Source organism: Miniopterus schreibersii (assembly GCF_964146895.1).
Source record: "Miniopterus schreibersii genome assembly, chromosome: 19".
In the NCBI taxonomy this organism is placed as follows: domain Eukaryota; kingdom Metazoa; phylum Chordata; class Mammalia; order Chiroptera; family Miniopteridae; genus Miniopterus; species Miniopterus schreibersii.
The window spans coordinates 4,521,786-4,545,854 of NC_138119.1; the positions used below are offsets into that span (position 1 = coordinate 4,521,786).

The 24,069-nt window shown below is 46.8% G+C and overlaps 1 protein-coding gene across 2 annotated transcripts; it reads right to left on the reverse strand.

The window, feature by feature from the left end:
• Positions 1 to 1,028: 1,028 nt before the first annotated feature.
• Positions 1,029 to 22,571, reverse strand: SLC25A24 (solute carrier family 25 member 24). Of its 2 annotated transcripts, none has more exons than XM_081120551.1 (10): positions 22,250 to 22,571; positions 16,156 to 16,282; positions 13,695 to 13,782; positions 9,979 to 10,090; positions 8,865 to 9,023; positions 8,263 to 8,415; positions 7,306 to 7,413; positions 5,678 to 5,845; positions 4,252 to 4,402; positions 1,029 to 3,420 (listed from the first exon to the last, which is right to left on the reverse strand). In XM_081120551.1, exons 1-10 carry the CDS (start codon positions 22,430 to 22,432, stop codon positions 3,236 to 3,238), a joined length of 1,434 nt encoding a protein of 477 aa, XP_080976677.1. In that variant the 5' UTR covers positions 22,433 to 22,571; the 3' UTR covers positions 1,029 to 3,235. The 2 variants fall into 2 exon arrangements, with proteins under 2 accessions (XP_080976677.1, XP_080976678.1); XM_081120552.1 differs by having other exon boundaries at positions 3,327 to 3,420; positions 4,277 to 4,402; positions 22,250 to 22,566.
• Between the last annotated feature and the right edge of the window lie 1,498 nt (positions 22,572 to 24,069).

Here is a 24,069-nt window from a genome sequence, read left to right on the forward strand (position 1 = left end):
TCAGTGCTCTACACAAAGGGCCTTCTCTCCTGCGCTGGTGACAGGCCGAGCCTGCCCCACTTCTCCGACCAAAGCAGCGATGGTTCTGCGGGAAAGCGCGAGTGGCCGCGGCAGCCGTGGGAACCTTCCGGATGGACACAAAGTAACAAAGTAACAAAGTAACAAAGTAACGGGCGCTCCGCCGCCTAGGGGCCCGGAGCGGCAGAGCCGGGGGAAGCCTGCCACCTGGTGGCGGCTGGAGGCCACGCCAGCTAGTCCTTCCGCACAGGGGGCGCAGTTCCACGCCCCGCGGGGACGCAGAAACCAGACGGAACTAAACGCGGACAGACGCTGCGCCTTTCCTGCACCCGCACGCCTGTGGCAGGGGTCACCGTAGGAGTCAAACACAGTACGAGGTGGACGATACCCACCGACAGAACAACCGCAACGACGCGCGGGGGCGGCTCTGAGATTACGGTCTCTCTCGAAATACCTTGCTGCACTGTACTCACCTTTCTGACGAGGGTGGCGACAAAAGGCCTCAGAGGTCCGGAAGGCCCACCCTTTCGCTTAAAGGAGGCGCTCTGCGGCTTCCCACTGGCATATCCACGGTGCCGCCAGAACTGCGCCTGCACGAGTACGAGAGGCTGGAATGCGAGCACCGGTACCCGCTGGTCTTATCATCAAAACACCCAACTCACGCAGGAGCACGGAGATCACGCGGGAGCATGGAGTTCACGCGGGAGCACGAGGCTCACGCGGGAGCACGGGGCTCACGCAAGAGCAGGAGCCAACGCGGGAGCATGGAGATCACGCGGGAGCACGAAGCTCACGCGGGATCATGAAGCTCACGCGGGAGCACAAGAGCTCACGCGGGAGCACGAAACTCACGCAGGAGCAGGAGCCAACGTGGGAGCACGTGGCTAACGCGGGATCCGGTAACTAACGCAGGAGCACGTAGCTAACGTGGACACACCGACCACGGGACGATTCGCGACCCTCGGAGGAAGCGCGGGGTTTCATCACACTCCTCTGAACCAAGTGGATCTAAAAGTTGTGGTTTATTTCTGGAATTTTCCACCGAATGTCTCCCTACCCCAGCCGATCGCGGATGACTGACGTGGCGGAACGTGGAACGGCGGGTAGGGGACGGGACCGTCGTGGTGACTTGGCGCCCGGGCCTCACGGGCCTGAGCTGCTTCCGCAAAAGCCGCCCTGGGCCGCGGCCAGGAGGGAGCCCTGCGAGCAGTGTCCAAACGCGGGCACGTCGTGTTCCCTCCCGCGAGGAAACACGCAGGCCGCGTGACGTGTGTTTCAGCGGAGCCTGTCTTGTTTCTATGGTGACGGCCCCGGCTTCTCCTCCACGACGGTGGGGGAAGCGGTGCACGAACACTGACGCCTCGTTACGGTGACTCGTGGGGCGCTTTTACCTTTTCCGCGCAGAGGATAGTCCCACCTGTTCGGTCCCTGCCATAACCTCAGCCGAAGGCTGCCATTCAAAGTGATTGCCGCGCCCCGGTCAAGTTCAGGGAGTGGAACCTCTCCGTGCACCCAGGCGACACCCAGGCGACACCCAGGCGATGGCGCCACACCGGCCCCGGGCCACACAGCCATTGTGGTTTTGCTTTTAGATACACTGTTGTTTTTTAAATAAGGAAACAAGTCATTTTTAAAACAAGTACTTTTTTTTTTAATATAAATGGAAAGTAAATATTTGCTAATGCCAGAAATAATCTATCTTCAACTCCGGACCCTTTTCAAGAGATACAAGATCATTGTTTCAAAAGATACAAGATGCACAGATGAATCACATTCCCTCTTTGCAAATGTGAAAATAGCACACGATTTAAATTCACAATGAACAATGATGATTTTTCAGTAGCTTGAAATTTCAGTTGTTCATTCCATAATTTTTATGAGTTAAAAAAAAAAAGTTAATCATGTACCTTAATATTGTCGTTTTTTGTATTACTCCAAAGTACAAACCACCCTAAAGATAAGAGTCCCACATTTATCATATGTATTATAAAAAATACTGAGACACTTACCAGGCAAAACTCATAGAATGAAAACTATATTTTGGGATATGTTTCACAAAGACAAGTCCAACATTTCTCTTTGGTTCATAAAATAGAAGAGGTAGATTCAAATAAAGTAAATACCTATTCTGTCACTAGATTTTCACTAAAAAGTTGGCAATTTATAACACATTACTAGAAATCAAACAAGTTCAGGAACTAAATTTACAAAGCGGTAAGAATAACTTCAACTAATAAATATTTTTCTAAGTCCTAATCACATAAATCAGAAAAGATAGTTGACTACAAAAAAAAATGGCTCTAGTAAAATAAAAACATGCTATCAATATTAAAAATTAAGTTTTCTATTTCATAACATGTTCTATAACTTGGGACAAGAGAGAATATAAATGTGTGCGTTTATAAATTGGGCCTTTCATTTAAATATAAGTACCTAATATATGAGAATAATATTTGTTACTATTAACATGTACTATTCTCCCAGGTTTGTGTTGCCCAAGTTGAGAATTTCAGGTTCAAAGAAATTCAACAATGAGGGGGGGAAAGAGAATGTCATTTGCCCATGATCAACCCACTTCATGTAACTAAGAAATTTCAGATTACGAAGAATGGTCCCCAGAAGCCATCCTTATTAAAACGAAATCTGACCCAAGTAGGAAACAAAGGACAAACAAAAGACAGATGCTCTTGAAACGCTGATACAAGTCAAAAGGTTTTGTCTCCTGGTGTTTTTCAAAGCAAAGACACATTAAACAGAATCCTTCGAATAAGCTGCCTTGTGTTGATAGCATAACAGTAATATAACGACAATCAGTGTGTCATCCCTTAAGTATAAGGAAACTGGCATAAACTTGAACCATCCAAAATAAAGACGGATGATTTATGATCTACCACACAAAACAAACCTAGTTCAGGCAGGTACGTGTTTCAGATTTAGGGTTCGGGGCAGAGATCTGCAGGAAGGACTTAGAAGAAGAGATAAAATACAACGTTCTGGCCTTTTCAAAACTGTATGAGCTTATCAAAACTATGATTTTTTTTAAAAACATTTCCGTATGTACAAAATTGAGCGCAAATGTCTAAAGTGATCACCGATAAGCTCTTCCTTTTTGTGAAAAAATAAGGCTTCTTGCAAGTCTAGAGGGAAAAGTCCCCCTGAAGATTATTGAGAATTTCTGTAATCATGCAAAAGAAAAAAAAAAAAAAATTTCAACGTGTCATTTCTGGGTCACTCCTAAAGTTTGTTTCATGTTCTCGTAAACCACGTAGCTGATGCCTACAGCAGGGAGCACCTTCATGAAATTTGGGGTGATGCCTCGGTAGAGTCCTGGTATTCCTTCTTTGGAAATGATTCGGCGAAAGAGGCCAACCATGTTCAGCTGTGGGCTTCCTTCTACCATGGCTAGAAAACAAAAAAGGGAACCAGGCTAATTTAATACTCGAGCATGTTTTGTTCTTATTAATACACATAATTATGATTCAGAATGGATCAGAAGGAAAGAAAATTTATTCCAAGGGATCCAAGAAAGTACCCCTTTATATAAAGGGGGAGGGGTGGTCGGACTTGGAAGAGAGGTTGGGGATAGAGCTGTAGATGCCCAGGGGATACTATTTAAAGAAATGACAGAGGGTGAGATTGGCCAGGGAAAGAGCAAAAAAGAAAAAGAGAGGCACAGAAAGTGTACTTATATAGAGCAATAGAAACCAGCGAACCATAAGAGAATTATCCACGAGACGGCAAGGAAGCCAGGAGGGGAGAGTGGGATCAGAGCCAAGGGAGGAGAGAGTGTCAGGTGGGGGCCATCACAGCCGAACTTGTAGCGTCCACAGTAACAAGCCGTTCCCGCCGCCACTGACCAAGAATCAGACAGAGGCCATCCTGGGCTTCCCGTAGATTGCTGCTAATTCTTGCAGCACTGCACAGTTCTCTTTCTTACAGATGAGAGAACGAAAACCCAAAGAGGTGGTGTGCAAGGACCTTACCCAAGGCCATCGAGATACTAAAGCTCATATAATGTGTTCTCCACACAGGTAAAAAAAAAATCCAGACTTCGTTTATGCATAAGGCACAGATACACATACAGGACGCGAGCAGCGTGTCCGTGGTACTAAAATGAAGGAGGGGTTAGGAAAAGGCTTTGTATAAAGTGCCCCGAGGGAGGCAATAGAGATCCTAAGGCTGAGGTGCGGGATCCTAAAAAGCCCGCCTGCGCCTTCTTCCGCCCGGACCCACCTTGGGCCTGCATGCGCGTTCTCACCAAGGCCAGCGGGTAGCTGGCCAACTGCCCACAGGTGCTGGACAGGGCGCCGCAGCTCAGCAACACCACGACGCCGGGGTTCACGGAGTCTTGGGCAAAATTATCCAGCCAGTGGGACTTCAGGAGCTGCCAAGGAACAGAAAGGGGGAGAGGCGGTGAGCAGCGAACTTCATGACCGCGTTCACTCGACGTGACCATTTTCCCAGCGACCCTCGTCCTCGCGGGAGACAGGCCACCTTTCCCCAGGAGCGGCGGGGACCACTGAGGATGCAGACATGCAAGGCCTGCATGGCTGCTCGGCTGCCTCTGAACAATCGCGCGGGTCCACAGCACCACCAGCTGCAGGGCCTAAACAACACTTCCCACAGCGAGTCTGAATACAAATAACGTGGCACTACCGACGGCATCCAGCTTTGTACTTGACACGTATGTCATTTCACTTAGTCCTATTACAAAGCTTGGAGGCGGAGATGCTCTTCTGATTTTAGAAATGAGGAAAATCGGTCTCAGGGATGGGTGTGTGTTTTTTAAACAAGGGTGCAGAACCAAGTGTGCTGATCCCCCAGGCCATGCTTCTATCCCAATTTCCTTAAAAAGTAAATATATACCAGAAGCCACTGAACAGTACACTGTAAATAAATTAAATGTATGATATATGACTTGTAGCTTCATAAAGCTGTTTTTTAAGAAATCCAGTCTTCTCAGAAAGGTTTCATCACACATTCCACCGCCGCCCTCAGCTGTCGGCTGGTCCTTCCTCGTGTGCCCAGAGCACCACTGGCCACACTGTGCTCCTTCGTCCCCTTGACCACCTCCCCCGCCAGACCTTCGGGCTTCTAAGGGAAGATACCCAAGCCCCTCTTTCCAATCTCCAGGCCCAGTGTCTAACCCAGGGCCTTGCACATAGTATGTGCTCACTTTGTCAGGTTCATACATCATTAAACGGTTTAAATGGCAAAGTTGACTTCAAAACTGTAGTTGGAGTTGTTTCGTCAGTACCAGGGATGAATCTGCCGCCCACGCCAGTCTCCTGGCTTTATGGACGTGCAGTATGACCAAATCAGAGAAAATGTGTCCTTCTTGCCTAATTTCTCTGCCCCCACCACCACCAAAATCCCCAGTGCCACCTTCTAAGCCGAACAACTGTATCAGACTGTGAGTCCACTCTCTTCATTAATAAAAGTGATTCCCAGAGAAATCTAATACAAAACTGACCACAGGCGTACGGGGTCTCAGACTCAAGGTACTTGGGGGGGAAATATAAAAGATCACACGACACCATGGAATCTATTTTTGGTCACAAACTGTTCCCTGGTAGATACGTACTCCTTCAGACAGAGTCAAATTCGAACAGTAAGAACTATTTACACTTTCAGGTTCAAACGACTGCTACAAACTCACCTCATACACGGCGAGGTCTATGCCCGCGTAAGGTATGATACCTAACAGATTGGGAACATAGCCTTTGTAAAAAGCTCCCATGCCCTCGTGTTTCAAGATCTTCTTGGCGCAGTCGGACAGCCCGGAGTACTGTCCAGTTTTGCCTACCGCCAGCCTGGTTTTCAAGACCTGGTCGGGAAGGAACATGACAGAATATGGTCACTCGAGTTCACTGCATCGGCATGAAATTCAAAGCAAGTCATTTTACAGGAAACAGCTACCCAGCACTACTTGCGACTTGTGCAGTTCATTGCTGTGTTCTCCTTACATGTTACCTCTACGGAGGGACTAAGTCGAGGGCCACGAGGAGCCACTCATTGCAAAGAGAACCTGAAGGAGGGCAGTGGCACAGGGAACAGAGAAAGGATAACCTACTGGTGTCTTACCAAAATGGACTGGTGGCCAGTTGGACGTGGTGGGAAATGGTGGAGTAAGAGGCGACTGCAGTGTTTCTAGCTTGGAGCACAGGATGGGGGCGGCACAGAGGGGGGAAGGTGATGCTATTGACTGAAATAAGCAACGTAAGAGGAACAGCCGGTCTTGGGTTGGGATGTTTTGAGGGGTGTGTGGAGTACTGTGAACCACCACATTAAGATGCTTGCAAGGAAGGCTAGGGTGAGAGGTGAAAATTAACAGCATATCTTGCCTAGGTCTTACCAGTTGTTGAAAAACCCCTCCGTCCTATCAATAAAAATATCCACACCCACAATATTATTTTTGCTCTACAGTGGACATTGGGAAGCTTTTCCTGTAAAGGCCCGATGGTAACTACTTCCTTGCTGGCTGGCTTAAAACATCAGGTCTCTGTTGTATATTGGTTTGGGGGGTGGGGGGGTGGTTAACCACTTTTTTTAAATGAAAAAATTCTTCTTAGGTCAAGGTCTTTACAAAACAGTCCACAGGCCCGTGATTTGCCAACCTGTGCTCTGAGTGAAGGATGTCTAGGCAGGACTGCCACCGCCTAACCTGATGCCGAGTTCCATTATGAAATTACGGTACCAAAACTCTCTGGAGAGGACCCGGTGTTACCATTCTTGCCAACACTGTGGCCCCCAGCCTCCACGGTGGCCCCCCTACCCCCGCTGCCTGATACTCACACCCTGTGTGGTCTCCTCCCACACTCTACCCGGGGTGGTCGGCATGACCAACAGTTTGCAGCAGAAGTGACCAAAGACTGCAGCTTCCATCTTGGGTGCTCCCCCACCCCTGAGATCACCAATTTGGGGAAACCAGCTACCATGTTGCGCGGACACTTGGGCAGCCTAGGGAGAGGCCCACGGGATAAGGAGCCCCTGTCTCCAGCCAACAGCCAGAAAGGCCGGACAACAAAGGCGAGGGTCTGGAAGCAGAGCCGTCCCCGCTGAACCCTGCGGTGACTGCAGCCCCAGCCAACACCTGGACCGTAGCCTGTGAGACACCCTGGGCCGGAGGCACCCAGCCCAGCCGCTCCCGGATGTCTGAGCCACAGAAACTGGGAGACAGTAAATTCCTGTCATTCGAAACGGTTCATCTGGGGAATACTTGTTGCACAGCAATGGACCGTTAGCACGAAGACCATTCCCACTGTCAGGCCTCCCAATGGCACGCACCTCCATAGGATAAATAAACGTCTGCGCAGTGGCTCCGGCCATGGAACCAGAAACGAATCTCTCAAACGTTCCTATTTTCTGTCCTTCCTCGGTGAGCATCTTCTTGTACTGCGTAAATCAATTTTAAAGGCACATGAATATTTGCTCTAGACAGAATTGTGTGTCCCTGCCCACAAAATGCATATGCTGAAGCTGTAACCCCCAGTGGGATGATATTTGGAGGTGGGGCCTTTGGGAGGTAATTAGAGTTAGATGAGGTGGAGAGGGTGGGGCCCTCAGGACAAGATTAGTGTCCTTATAAGAAGAGACACCAGAGAGTTTTCCTTCTCTCTCTCTCTCTCTCTCTCTCCTTCTGTCTCTCTCTTTCCCTCTCCACATGCACGCACCAAGAAGACAGCCCCCACCGCAAACCAAACTGGTCAGCACCTTGATCGTGGACTCCCCAGCTCCAGAACAGTGAGAAATAAACTTCTGTTGTTTAACACCCCCCACTACACGGAATTTCGTTACAGCGGCCCAAGCCGAATGAGGCAATACCAAAATACAAACCAGCTCCTAGAAATCAATTAACTGGCAATGCGTCTACGTTTCCCAACACGCATACGCCACGTTAACAACACTTAGCAGGAAAGCAAGGCTTAAATGCTGATACATCCAGCCTACTGGACAGCGGTTTCGAGTTAGGCCTCTGCAGAGCGCAGACGTTGCCCAGCTGGGCCCAGCGGCTCCTCTGCCCCAAGAGAACCGCGCTCCTTCCCGGGCGCAGAGACACAGGGGTAACAGCGTGTCTGTAATTTCCGAATAGCTGCCCCGCAGCTTTTTTTGAACGAGGGTTTATTTTCACCAGGACAAATAAAACTATTAAGTAAGCGACAAATATTAACGACTTAGGAAAACGGTTTTGGTAGGTGATGCATGGAATTATACTATCGCTAACCACACAGTGATAAGAATTACCTGTTCATATGCCCAGAACTTCACAGCCGTCTCCGGAGCAATTTTAATGACATTTGTACCATTTCCTCTCCAAAGGGAGCGGATGCCTCCTTCTTTCACCATCTGCCGGAAGCCACCATATAGGTTCATTTTGTCGGATTTTGAACCATGGACCTAAAAATAAAAGTAAGATGATATAAAATACTGGTGGCATGTTATTGTTACTGTTTCTAAAGTAACAGTACTAACCACTCTCTTTTCTCCAATACTGCAAGAAGATATATTTGATAAGAGAATATAGGAGGCTGAGAGTATATATTATATATAAATAATTTAGGGAGAAACCTACAATAATGGCTGGAGACTTTTTTAATTAAACACTAGAATAGTCAAAGAACACCAAAGATTAAAAGTTCATCACACACATGTACCAACAATTTAAGATTTGGCAGAACACTGAAATAATTACATGGACTGATTTTAGGGTGAATAGCAATAAAATAGACATTTTTTAAAAAGGTATGAAAGACTATTACGGAGAGTTTTTTAACTTTTTTCAAAGCACCGTATTTATCGTGGTTTGAGGATATTTAGCACAAACAGACACAAGGTCACAAGTTCACCTGCATCATGACTTTGAGCCGGTCCAAGGGCGCGGTGCTGGTGCGGGAGACGGCGCCGGCGATGCCTCCCGCCAGAAGCTGCCTCCACCACTGACCCGACTTTTTTTCCTCTTCTGTGAATTCATCGGGAATAGTTAAACTATCTCCTATGTCCATACCCTGTTACGATGAAAAAAGAGACCCCCGGGCCCCATAGATTAAAGGTCGATCATTCCAGCACGTCTGTTTAGAGACGAAGCGCGTGTTATTTCACAGTTAAGATCAGCTTTGTTCCCTAGAAAGTACCTGAGGTGACTATGAAGAGCTGCCTCTCACTAAGCAAGTGTGGTGTCTGTCAGTTCACAAGAAGTGAAAATTAACAGTATTCACAAACTTACAAAACCAATAATCCCAACTTTCTTAACAGATTCAAAGTAACTCCTCCTCTGAGGCTAAGTCAGAATGAAAGGGCAACATTTCCATTCTTTTTAGCTACAGAAAGAAATTAGCTTATCAGTTCTCCAAAGGCACATCCTTTATCTCGAAATGACATCCGTTATGCTTTGCACCATGATATGTGCTTTAAATATGTAAATAAAAATTAAATAAAAACTATGTATGTCAATACCCCTAAACTTATTTCCTATATAGAGTATCTATCAATATTTTTATAAATCTGACTTGTCATTGAAAACATTCTATACAAAACTTAGCTAACAGGAGGTATTGTTTAAAATTACATGCCCTCCAATCTCTTCTAAACTACTATAGATTACAAAGGTAGCTTGAGAGAAACGAAGTTGTACAATGATAATATTTTTGCAACTTTATCATCTGAATGATTTGGGTGTAAAAGATTTTATAGGTAAGAGTGTCTGGGTAAGGAGCTATGCAACAGCAGTAACCCTCTCTTTCTTCGACTGTGAATACGGTGGATGCTGTTACCAGCTACCTCCAAAGACACGGTAAGAATCTGATATGCGAGCAATAAAATCAGCAGAGCCCCACAAGTTCAGGAGCCGCTGGGACTTGGCTGGGCAGCCCCGGCTCTAAATGTTCCAGCGTCCCCAGGTGCTGACTACACCAGTGCTTACAGCTCCACAAACGTATACATTGATCCATAAAGCCTACTTACAGTGGAATGTTTCCAGAAACGGATAATTTCCTCAATGTCTGTGACGGGATTAAACAAGAAGTAGTCTCTCCACTCATTCCAGTCTATTGTCATGGTCCCATCAGCATCGATGCTGGAAAGAAAAAGAAAAAAAAAAATAAGCTAACGAAGGAACAAAACAGAATTTACAAATAAAACTAACATGACTGGCTGTTTTGTGGAATGACAGTTTCTTTTCCAACTGGATATTCTTACTGAATTTTTTAAAATCCTAATTCACAATAGGTTGTTGGAAATGGCAGCAAGCACTGGGTGGTCTTTCGTATAGTTTTAATCATTTAGATAAAACAATGGGCCCTAAAGTTACAGAGAGACATCACTGAAGACAATGTTTGGTGCTCTGTCAGACCCTAAGTCAAGGAGCTATCAAACGCAACACTTAGAAGATAAAACATTGGAAGGTAAGTAAAGAATGGTTTATGATCCATTTTTCCTTGCACTGGCTCAGGAAGGTGTATCTGCATGTTGTTATAACATTTGGATGTGATTTGGGAATATACTCGACATATCCTCTCCATTTCCTTCTCCAACTTTCTCTAAACTAAGAAAATTAGCAGTGATTATGGAAAAAAAAAAAAAAAACTTAGTGATTGGGCCTTTTGAATCAAGAAATCCTGGTATCTCATCTTGAACATTTAAAATTGATGTCATAGCCTTAAATATTTTTCATTTAACTCTTTTGTTTTATAAAATTCTGGGCAATCATGCCATTTGTACCTGTTTTGTCATAAATTACATTAGCCTGTAATTTCCCTCTTTGTGAATTGTCTGCCTTTGGCATTATGGTTATAATGACCTGATAAAATGGACCAGGTAGTGTACTTTCACACTCTACAAATATCTATATGTCTGTTTTTTGATAGTTTGTAAGAACCATCTGGAGCTACATTTTCCTTTATGGGAAAATTTTAATTACTGATGCAGTATCTTTATTTAGGAATGACTGGCTATTTCTTCCTGATTCCGTTTCAGCAAATCATATTTTTCTAGAAGTTCTATTTCCTATGTTCTCATATTTATTGGCATAAAATTATTCATAATATTATCTTTTTTAAATTTCTGAAGCATCTCTGTGCAATTGGACATCATTTATTTACAAGTCATCTCTCTTTTTTCTTCATCAGTCTCTCCATAAGTTTGTCTTTCCAACAATCAGCATCTGGCTTTGTTGATCCTATTACTATATCTTTGCTTTCTGTTTCCACTGCTGTCTTCACCTCCTTCTTTCTACCTTCTTAGAGATTATTCTGGTTTCTACCCTTAACTTAGCACATTAATTTTCAGTCTTCATTCTTTTCTAATATGCACAAGCTTTAAGGCTATAAATGTTCCCCTAAGTACCACCACAGCTACATCTCACAAGTTTCAATATGTGGTATTTTCATTTTTTCTAGTCAAAGTACTTCTGAATGTCCCCATATGATTTCCTCTTTGACCCATAAGCTACTGAGCAGTATATATCATTTCAAAAGCCACTGGACTTTTTGTAAATCATCCGTTATTGACTTCTAAATTAGTGCAGAGTGATCCAGGAAGGCGGTCTTCATAATACCATTTGTTTTGAAAATGTGTTGAGCCTGGCTTTGTGGTCTACTGTGAAAACCATTTTTATGCATGTTCCATCTGCATCTAAGCAACATTTTTTTTTCTAATTCTCTGGGACAAGGTTTTATTGTATGACCATTAAATCAAGCTTCTTATTTATTTAAATCCTTTGTGACTACATTTTTTCTCTGCTTGACCTATCAAATACAGGAAGGTGTGCATTAAAATCTCTCACCACTACAATGGACTTGTCAATTTATCCCCAGAATAATCATTAGCCAGCTTAAAATTTTTATGTCTTTGTGGTGAATTTTAAAATGTGATGGTGACACTCTATTTTCATGAATGTGAAAGTGTGTAATTTTTACCTTTTAATCTTATTTGATATCAATTTAGCTATCACAGCTCATTGAGAGAGAAAAAACAACAGACACAAAAGGTCACATATTATATGATTCTATTTATATGAAGTGTCCAGAATTGAAGAGTCCATAGAGACAGAAAGGTAGTCAGTGGTTGCCAGGAGCTTGCAGGGGACAAGTAAGAAATGACCGCTGATGGGTACAGGGCTACTTTTGGGGGTGATGGAAATGTTCCAAAATTAGATAATGGCAATGGTTGCATGACTGTGTACATATACTAAAAAAATCACTGGATTGTACACTTTAAAAGAGTGAATTTTATGGCATGTGAATTATATGTCCATAAAGTTGTCATACAATATTTATATAAACAATTATATAGCCACTTCTAAATATCCATCCCTCCGCCTTACCCCTGATCTACTCTGGAGCTTGGGCTTAGAATTTGCATTACCCTTAAAGCTTTCAAAAGGAATACAGGAACATGATTTCTGGCCTAAAAACAACCACCAAACAAAAACCCCACTTTCCCGGAAGAATGTGACTTTAGAAGCAGGACATTACATGCTCCGTATCCCACTGTCAAAATGCTGTTTATCTTTTTCATGTTACAGCTTTTCATTTCCTCAGGAAAGCCTTTCTCATCCAGCATTAACAAGAGCAACACCATGCTCAGCTCTGAGACCTGGGCCTTCTTATTGAGCAGCTGCTTATAAGACAAATTCCAAAAAGACAGAAGGGAGGAAAATGTCACGGGTGCAGACACAAAAGGAGATAAACTCTACAATAAAACCATTTAGAAGAAACTTAATATAATGTTGAAGACCAAAAACATTCGTAAAAATATTAATCTATAACATAACTGCCCTTTTCTTGTTCTCTGATGTCATAAAAAAAAAAAAATTAGTCCCTATGGTGTATTTCTAACAAAAGGGCTTTCAGGGAACTTAGACTTCAGAGATTATTGTTCTATCCCATGAAACAAAACGTTAAGTCTGCAAAGGTCTGACCTGTGAATGGTGTTTCCTTGTCAGTCAGCTGGAAGAGCGCTGGAATTTCCCTCTTACCCAGTCACGGGTAGGCTCAGTCATGTGACAAATCTGCTAGACTCCTGCTCTCGAGACAATAAGTCTATTGTCACATTAGACACCAAATGGGAAACAGAACACTAACCCTCTTAGACCTCTCTACACATTTAACACCTCCCTGACATGGCACCGGCCCTTGGGGGCTTGCAAGAAAGGGTCCTGTCTGTCTCTCCCTTATATGTGGAATCTAAATAAACGAAGCTAAACTAAACGGAAACAGACTCACAGAAACAGAGGCCAAAGGGATGGTCACCAGACGGGAGCGGGTGAAGGGTGGGTGAGAAGGTGACGGGAAACAGAGTAAATGCTACTGGGATGAGTTTGCACGCTGACAGATAAGGGCTGGAATTAGTGGGGTGCTCACACTGTGAGGTATAAAAATGCTGAAGCACTATAATGTATACCCGAAACTAATATAAGATTGTATACCAACTATACTTAAACAAAATAATAGATTTTGAAGAGAAGGAAGAGTCCTGTCCGAGCTTACACTCCCCACTCGTACCCGTTAGAGGTACGTGTGCAAACACAGTGAAAAGGAGGGAAAAGGGGGAGAGAGACTGAATGGGGCAGTGAGCAGCAGCAAGACGCAAGGATGCGTTTCAGCCACACTGACAAACGCAGGACAGGAAAATGAAAGTCAAAAAAACTCCAGCAGTCCTCGAGCAACTAAAGAGCTTACCTTCGAAGAATCAGCTCTGCTTGCTGTTCAGAAATAGTTAGACCCAGTATCTGGAGAGACTGAACAATTTCGGAAGCCTCGATTTTTCCTTTAAAAAAATAAAAAGAGCATAAACGGAGACTCAGAACTGTAAGGACCTTAGAAATCATGAATTTCAAATCCCTCATTTTATCAGGGAAAGCCTTGAACTGATGAAGGTGAAATTATGAATTTAGGGGAGCATTAGAATGCGTAAGTACCAGCTGCAACACCGACTCAAAATTTAACAACTACATTAAACAAGGGCACACACATCATTTCACTCAGAAATTCTCCCGCAGAGAGCAAAGGAACAGCATGAGAGTCTGGGCAATATAAGGACAGTTAGAGGCACCCATCTCTTAGCAATTAAATTCCTTAAATACCACTCTGAATGTCATACTCTTAAATAGATACAGTCGATTCCCGTCACTCACGGTAGTTATGTTATGTTCACAGGTCCCCATGAACCTGAATTAGCGAACCCTGACCCACTGTTCCTGCAGGAAATACGGGGTTAGGTTCCTATGAGCCTCTGGTCACAACATGTTCATCAACCAATCAATACACACCCTTCTTTTATGTGTGTTTCTGTCTAAAGACACCTTATGTAATATATATTATGCATTCTTTAACATTGAACTCACAGTCAACAGTACTACAACTGTGGCCTGAATGAAGCTTACCCATCGCATGTATTTATTTCCTAGGGCACGTCACGGCCTTCTTGCATTTAGAAACGCTAGACAGCACTGTGCTTGGGAGCCATTTAAAATGGCAAATCATCAACCAAAGGCACAAAAATGCATAAAACATGGCATGAAGTAGACTGAAGAAGGACACCTAAAAGTATCTTGTTTTAACTATGAAAGTAAAGCATCACCTTGTTCTATCTCAGCTACAAATGTGCACGTCAAGGAACTAAAATGTTTCACTGCTCTGAGCATGTCTACGAGTGACTATGAAAGTGCTATGAGTATTGATTCGGGGGTTAAATTTTAGCAAGCAGGCAAATTCTCAAATACAGAACCCATGAACAATGAGAATAGAGTGCATATGCTTTGCTTTAAGGAAGTCTGACAAACAAAAGTATAAACCTATAATGAGAAATTGTTTTATAATATACAAACAAGATAAATTAAGGAGAAAATGCTTGTATTTTCTACAAACGTATCATAAAATTTCATCGTTTATTTCATCTGGTTCAATTAGAGTTTTCTGATGGACAACCAAAATGTGCACAATTTACGCACTGGAATGACTGGCCTCTACGTATCTGGCAGATGGCCTTTGAGGTGGCACGTCGCCCAGCTACTCTCTGCCCTAGCACACTGCCCGGACAGTCCGACCTCTGCCGCTGAATGGAGAGGGCCCAGGGGGAGGTGAAAGTTTACAGGCAAGAAGTCGATTGTAAGAACTGAATTTTGCTAGAAGACTAAGACCAAGGCTAGACTTAGGGGCATAAAATGTAAGGTTTAGGGGAGGTAGCAAATGGTCCAATAGCACAACTTTCCACCACAAACTCCACTCTTCCTAGCTGGGTCACAGACTTGAACAGTCTTCAAAACCATTCAAAGGGTTTGGTTGGTTGTTTGTTTGCAGGAATCTGCCTTGAATCTATCTGAATATAATGTTCAGTATAATCCAGGGGCCAGTAAACTATAACCTTTCTTCCAAATAAAGCCGGTTGCTTGCTTTTGTAAATAAATTCTTATTGGAGCACAGCCATGCCCATTCATTACCTATTGTCTATGGATGTGCCATCTGACAGCAGAGAGGAGTAGCTGCAGCCTAGAGAGCATGGCCCACAACGTGAAACAGTTATTATCTGGCCTTTTCCAAAAAAAGTTCGCCAACTCTGATATGAACCATATTTTCTCTCAATCTATTTGTTTAATTTTTAAAAAATAAGAAGTCTGTGGATAAAATGGTCCTGATTACTCCTATTTAGGAAGAGTTTGGAGTCTGCATTCTAATTTTTTAAAATAAATTCTCTTTTCCCATCCCCCTACTGTGGGGCTCTTGCTTTTTGCTTGACACAAATGGGACTCTCACTCCAAGCTATTAATCTAAATAGAGAAACCATAATTCCACGCAGAAGACACATATTTAAATGCCTATCTTTTTTTTTTTTTCTTCCTTTTCCTAATTTTCAGGATCAGAGAGAGTCTGCTCTAAATGAAATCTTTCAAAAAGACTATCAAATGTAAGATAATCTACAAGTTTTTAAAATTTAGATTATGTCATATCTGTGCCTAATATGAAAGAAAAATAAATCTCTCTTGCCCAGAGAGCAAGGAAACATAATAACCATCATTATTATTATTATTATTATTATTATTATTATTACCTAAGAAAAGAAAGACTGACTATACGTTGTTTTAGGCTCTCGGAAGTCTAAGTACTTCCATGCAGCTGGTGATGAACAGAAAATAAAACATACCATCATTATTTTTGTCCAGACTCTTAAATGCCAATTTCATTTTTTTCTCATGGTCTTTAAGGTACTTCATAAATTCTTCAAAATCCAGCTTCCCATCTTTGTTGGTATCACCCGTAGTAAAAATTTTCTACAAAGAAAGAAAAAGACAGAGGTGTTAGCCCTGCAGAGTTACTCATGAAGCATCCACAGCAAGGCAGGTAAGGGCCCTGAAGGCGGCAGTGGGGCCCAGGTCAAGCTCGGGGACATGTACGTGTGGCTTCACCCTCTCTGCCCAAGGCCTGGCCTCCGGTGCTCGAGTCCCAACCCCTCTCTGAGCACAGCCCCCAGGAGGCCCATCTTCCCTTTCTCCTAGGAGGAGGTGACCCCTATGTCCTTCAGGCCTTCCTAAAGCTCAAGGATGTCCAGGGTCCCGTCTTCCTCGTGGTCCATGTACCAAAAGAGCTCCTCATGTCCATCGGGGTGGTCTGGAGGCGGGGGCGGTCCACGCAGCGGCCCCCCCGAGGGCCTCCCGGGGGTGGAAGAGAGAGAGGGGAGGGGTCTCTGCCCACCTCAGTCCCGACAGCTGGCACCTAGGACAGCAGCATCCTCTGGGGCACAGGGCGCACAGCCTCTCCAAGGCCAGGGCGCCTCGCCGCGCAACGGCTCCGGGGGGAGGCGCGCGGGGGGCCCCTGGAGCCCCGTGGGGGCCACGCTGGGGGGCCGGCCCCGAGGGGGGGGCCTCGGGGTTCCAGCGGCGCTCCCAGGGCAGCCGGCCCGAAGCCCCGGCGTCCAGCACGCGCTGCAGGAGCAGCCCAGGGGGCGCGCTCAGGTCCACCCCCCAGGACTCCCAGGAAGGCCTTTGCGCGGGGCCATCTCTCAAGGTGGATGTTTTCAGAGCAAAGTGGGTAGCGGGGCGCTGGGCCACAGGGGGTCGGGGGTGGGGCCCGACCGTTTTTGGAAGTTGTTTGGCCACAGCTTTCTAAGAAGTCTTCTTCTAAGGTCCAGACCCTTAGGCACTGCTGTAGTGAAGACTGGGAATTGGGGACCTAGTGAAAATTCGCCCATCTGGGCCTTTCCTTCTGTGATGCTCGCGGACCCCCCCACCCCTCACCCCAACCCCTAGACCCTCATCTTCACCAGGGGTCACAGTGGCTGCTGGGCAGGGCTGCTCTGACCACCAGGGTCCCAGCCCTGCCCTCAGGGATGCACAGCTGGGAGGACATCTCCAAGGCAAGTCGGCTGGGGTCCCAGACAGGAGTCAGGGGACACTCAGAAGCAACGTCCCTGCCTTCTGAATCCCCACCCTCCGGAACCCTAGAGGGCTCTGCTGTTCCATACATATGCCTGTGGTCCCTCATCCCGCACCACCAGAAATGGGGACCAGCGGTTTCAAAATAAAAACCAGCTTTTTACGTGATGTGTTTTCCTAAGTATGGAGCGCTCTTTAAAAAGCTGAGCATTAAGATTCACATAAAGCAACAAGAACACGCATCACTGCTGGTGGGAATGCAAAATGGTGTGGCCGCTTTGGAAGACATTTGGGGGGGCATATGGAAAAAAAGGAAGACATTTTCGCAGATTCTTACAAAAGTAGACACACGCTTACAATACAATCCAGCAATCACAGTCCTTGGTGTCTTCCCAAAGGCGTTGAAAACTTATGTAACTTATGTCTACACAAAACCCACACACAAATGTTTGGCTTTATACAAAATGGGCCAAAACTCGGGAGCAACCGAGATGTCCTTCCGTAAGGGAGGGGTACACAAACTGTGGTACACCCAGAAAACGGAACATTATTCAGCGTTAAAAAGAAATGAGCTAGCAAATGATAAAAAGACATGGAGGAAGCTTAAATTCACATCACTACGTGAAAGAAGCCAATCTGAATAGGCTACCTACTGTATGGTCCCAGTTATATGACATTCTGGAAAAGGCAAGACTGTGAAGCCAGTGAAAAGATCAGCGGTTGCCAGAGGTTAGGGTTTGAGGGGAGATAAATAGGCAGAGCACGGGGGAGTTTTTAGGACAGCGAATATATTCTGTATGATACTATAAAGGTGGTTACAGGTCAGTATACATTTGTCCAGCCTCACAATATGTACAACACCAAGAGTGAAACCCTATAGGGTAAGCTATGGACTTGGGGTAATAGTGATGTGTCAATGTAGGCTCATCAGTTGTAACGAACGGATGTGCCAACATCTGCTGCCAGATGTTGATAATGGGGGAGTCTGTGTACATGTGGGGACAGGAGGGAAACCTCTCTGCCTTCCTCTTAATTTTGCTGTGGGCCTAAAACTGCTCCAAAATATATATATATATATATATATATATATATATATATATATATATATATATTTATATATTTACATATTTATATATGTATATATATGTAAAGTCATAAAGAAAATTTAATCAAGCCCTTATCTGTTAGTTCTTGCCCTGCTGACTCATCATGCCAAGTCCTGACACCATAACGAGGACCCTTGCATATCCCTGAAACACCCATGGGTTTGCCCGTGGGAGGAGGTTGCGCCACGGTTAGTCACAGGCACTCCTGCAGGCTTTGCAATAGTGTTTCCCCCGCGCTGCCCGGCAGGGCCAGATGCCCAGCGCAGTTTCACAAGACGCGCTGTGGCCCGATCAAGAACGAATCCTCCAGCGTGAGGGACCTTTCCAGTCCACAGGGAATGGGCCTTCCTTGTGCTCCGCTGAGCATGCAGCCGTCACGGTGAGTCACAGAAGTCGGGCTCCCAGCCGGGGCCCAAGGGTGCCCAGGACCAAGTAGGAGAGACAGGAGTCGCCGGCAGGGTAATGAGGAGCAGACTGACAGCACTTTGCAGCACTGACAAGACGGAGCAAACCCAAGCGTGGACAGCCTTGCCCTGGCTCAGTATTGGGCATGGTCCTGGGCACCGAAAGGCGCTCTGTGTCCCCAACAGGAAGAGTGCATGAGTCCAGGAACCAAGATATGAAAGCAAGAGTGGTCCCCCGACTGTCACTCCCAGTGACCTAGGGGGGGACTTTTGCTACCTGTTCCCACAACTCTGGGCTCTGCAGGGTTAGTTTCTAGTCCCCAAACAGGATACACGCTTGTGTCCAGGGACCAACAGGCAAGAGGAGAAGCCACCATCTTAGTAGGTGTAACTGACCCTGATGAGCAGGAGGTACGGCTGCTTTTACACAAGGGAGACGGAAACGCATGCAACGCAGTGACCCACGTGCCCAATCCAAGCGGTGACTGGGTGACACCTACAGTAACACTGGCCTGAGAAGCTCAGACCTCTCGGGAATGCAGGTTTGGGTCACGCCACCAGATAGGTCACCAAGACCTGCAGAGATGATGGCTGGGTGTGAGTGGAATTTAAAATAGACGGTCAAGAAGGGAAATAGTGAGTTCCAGGTGTGACCAAGTGAAGCAATGGGGACTGTGGTTTGTCCCTCTGACTTCCCTGAGGAAGACAGGCTGGGGACCGTGCAGAGGAGCAGATCTGTGGTGGCCAGGTCAGATCACCTTCAAGACAACCTGCTGCGGGAGCCCAGGGGAGGGAAAGCCTGCCCCACCACGCCTTTGGGACTCGGGACACACTGTGGCCCTCACACCAAGTCCACTCGCCCTGGGTTGTTCCAGCCCATGACCGGCCACAGCAGGTTCTAGCTCTGGGCAGCCGATGCCCAAGCAGGACTCCCCTACCAGACAGCACTTCCTCGGAGACTCCCCTCTAGCCTCGTTGAGACTTTCTAAGAACCACACTTTGGCCTGAAGTTCCATCTAAGGCAACCCTTCCTTCTTGCACTCTTCTCACAGGAGTTAAACTTGCACCCTGGTCTGAAGACCCTGTTGGTTCCCTCCTGTTTCCTCTCCCGTGCCCTTCCTGGGCATTTTCCCCAATAAATCTCCTGCACACCCAGCCGCATCTGGGTTTCCTCGGAGGCCCAGAACTGACGCAGTTCCTACCAGGAGGGGTCCGAGACAAGAGGTGGGGACATGAGGCCTAGGGCCTGGCCTGCTCACTGCCCCGCAAGCAAAGAGCCCTGGCAGCCTATGGGGTAAGGATATGCCTCACACAAGGCAGGAGCCCAAATGCTGAAGATGTCCCGGTGGTGATCTGGGAAGATGACCTGGTTGAGGGCAACACCCTGACTTGTGCAATGATTTGGGCATTTGTAAAATATGAGGGGCACTATGCTGTGAGGGTTGGCGGGAAGGCAGGATGGTAAAAGGAGCGATTCACCAGGCAGATGCAACATGCTAGGGTTGACTGTATCGAGAGTATAGTCTCAAAATATAAAACGGGGAAACTGACAAATTATAAAGAAGAGGTGGCAGATCCACAGTCTCAGAGGGAGTTTCGACACCTCTCTTTCCGGAGTGACGGCAGTAACAGCACAAGGTCACTTACAGGCTAATTGTTCATTAATTGCTTAAAGGCATTAATGCATTCATTCCTCACAATAACCCTACGGTTACCTCCGCCCCAGAGAGGAAACTGAGGCCAGAGAGATTTGTAAACGGGCCCCAAATTAACTAGTAAGTAGCAAAACCAAGATTTAAACCCAGGCGGGCTGGCTAGATTTTTCTTAGTTTCTGATAAACTTATCTGTGCATGTGAAAAGATGTTTATCTGCCACAATGAGGGGGGCAATAAAAAGATTAGAGGTGTGGGGAAGACTAAGCAGAGCACAGGGGTTGCTGGGGCAGTGAAAATACTCTGTACGATACTATAATGATAGATACAAGTTGGTATCCATTTGCCCAAACCCATAGGATGTACAGCACCCAGAGTCAACCCTAATGTAAACTATGGACTCTGGAAACTTAAAGCACATGGTTAAATAATTCATGGGTCACAGAGGAAATCATATTGGAAACTAGACAATACTTCGCACTAACAAACAAAAGCACAGCCTTGGGGGATACAGCTGAAGAAGTGATTAAGGGGACACTGTCGGTCAAAATTAATGAGCATTTAATGCAAGAAATTAGGAAAAGACCAAATGAGTAAACCCAAAGAAAGGAGAATACACAGAAGGGAAGAAAATAAAAAACAGAGACAATCAGCAAAAGGGACCAGGAATGACAGGGAGCATAACTACAGATACAGTCAGAACTTTAAAAAAAAATAATAATAATAAGTGAATATTTACAAACCTTGGGCAAAATGGGCCGTTTCCTAAAAACTGTAACTTACTAACGCTGACTCGAGAAGAAACAGTAAACTCAAGAGGCCAGTCACTACTACAGACATTGAACGAGTCGCCCAAAATACAAAACTGTAAAACAGTTGTCGGCTCCCGTGGTTGGATCACTTTCCTCGGGGGACCGGGACGCGAAGCGCCCTCTCGGGTTTCGGCGGGGTGGGTTGGAGGCGGTCCAAACACCTCGGCGCTGCTCCCGGCGCTGAACTTCAGCGCACAATTCAAGTGACTCAGAGGCCGGCCCAGCCCATCTGTGTCAATCAATGGAATGTCGCCCCTCCTCCTCAACAGGAAGTTGGCTTTCTTTTCATTTTCTTTCTTTATTATTAAATGTATTGGGGTGACTGTGGTTAATAAGAGCACATAAGTTTCAAGTGTGCATTTCTAAGACGCCTGATCTGTATATTGCGTCGTGTGCCCACCACCCGAAGACCAAGCATCTTCCGTCCCCAAGTGCGTATTCGGCCAAGGCTGGTTTTCCAGCAGATGCAACAGTGGGCAAAACTGGCTGGTGCAACAAGGCAGCTTCCAAGAGATACAGTGTGAGCTCTCCGCAGAATCGGGGCCCGGGAAAACCTGAGCGCTAAAGGTTCCCGTCCGATGGCGTGTTTGCAAAGGCGCACGGAGAGGCAGGTAAAGGGCCTGCGGCGCATTCAGGCTTAAAGGACTGGGGTCCGGGGGGCGAGCGTTCACTGCACTGATTTCATCTGGGAAGACACCGGGAGCCTTTCGGAACCCGCCGGGCCTCCGTTGGCGGGGGGTGCCTGGCCGCGCGCCCCGTTCCCGAGCGGCTGAGCCCACGGTTGGCAGGGGAGCCCCGGCTCCTCCTCCTTCCTGGCCCAGCCCCGGCCGCCGCCCTCCGAGCTGGCGGCGCCCCGAGTCCCCGCAGCCTCCGGGCCCAGCAGCGACCCACCTCCTCGGCGTCCTGGCCCAGGGGGATGCCCAGGCTCCGCAGCCCCTCCTGCAGCTCGCGGATGTCCACCACGCCGTCCCCGTTGCGGTCCAGCTGCTGGAACAGGGTCTCGTAGCGCCGCGGCGGCTCCGCGTCCTGGCAGGCCGCCGCGGGCAGCACCGAGCCCCGCAGCCAGCGCAGCATCGTCCCGAAGGCGCGCGGCGCCGCGGCCGAGAGAAGTCACGGTCACCCGGGGATCCCGCGCGACGGCTGCTGCCCGGCTGCCAAGACCAGCCTAGAGCACGACGCAGTAGCGGGGACCCCACCCAAGCCGGGCTGGGCGAGCAGGGAGGGGCCGGGCGCGGGGCGGAGCTCGCGGGGCGCCCGCCTCCACCGGGCGCAGCCCAGGGCGGGCAGAAGGGGCTGTGGGACCTGGGGGGACAGTGCCGCTCTGTGCCAGCGGCCAGGGGCGCGGGGGCGAGGAACGCGGACCAGGCCCCCAGGAGTCCCGGGCCCCCGAGGGAGCTAACGAGGGCGGGGAGTGGGGCAGTCCGGAGCTCAGGCTCCCTACCCTCTTCACTCCTGGCGGGGAGCCCTGGCGCCCTGCCCGGAGGTGGTTCTCTGCCTGGAAACTGGGCCAGGTCCGCTTTGTCTAGCAGATCTTTGTCTGGCACAGATCTCTTGACTTTTTCCTATCACTCCAGACACTGCACATCTCTGGGCCTGTTTTCTTTTTTAAAATGTTTTTACTGATTTTAGAGAGAGAGGAAGGGAGAGAGAGAGAGAGAAACATCGACGGGCTGCCTCCTGCGCGCCCCCTGCCCGGTCGGAGCCTGCGTGTGCTCCACCCCGATGGAACAGGCAACCTCTCGGTGCCTGGGGGGAAGCTCCACCAACTGAGCCCACCAGCAGGCTGGACCTGTTTTCCATTCACAAAAATGCACACCCTGTGATGGGAATTCTGCCCTAAGAAGCAGAGGAATTAAATCTGAAAGCAATTTTTTTTTAAGTAGCACCTAAAAATAACATTGTTATATCAATTATATCTCAATAAAATTGTGGGGGGGGGGGGCAGAAAACCAAAGTGAAAAAACTCAGGGTTCTTTTGCAGAAAACAGCGACATCCACCCAGGTGGGCAGTGGTAAAAAGAGGGTCTACTTTGTTTTACAGCTTAGTGAGTAGCCTCTGCCTCTGATAAATCGTAGGTAGCACCTGCCAACAGCACTTGTCAAAAAACCTCAGGCTCTCCCTCTCAAGATGGGTGCAGATACAAGGCTCCAGGTTCACTGCCCAGGGAAGACAGAATGTCTGACGTATAACATGGGATAGGGCACCAGGGAGAACCTTTCTTAACGTTCTTTCTGGTACTAAGTTCTCAAAATCCTCCTCGGAGGCTCCTGGGCTTATCTTTAGATGCTCACTGGTGGAAAAGTTAATGATGCGCCAGGGCCTGAAGCACTGCATTCCCAGTGACTCCCAGTTAAAGGAAAGGGGAGTGGGCATTTTTTGGGAGAGGATATGTATGGGTGCACAGATAGATTTTCCTTACTAAATTGGATTGACTTGGCTTCAGTATATCAGATTATATGTAATTTGTCAAATGTTCAAGTCAGTTCCACTTAGAAACAAGTCAAAAAAAAGGCAAAAAAATAAATAATTTATTCCTTCCTCCTGAGGTTTTTCTCTCTGATTATAGATCCACTACCTTTGTTAAGAAAAAGACTCTCCTGGGACTGGCATCCCTGTGTATTCCAACAGAGTAAGACCACTTTTCTTACAGCTCAGTTCATACAAACAGCTATATGCTAACCGCTTATAGGAAAAACACACCAGTGCCAGT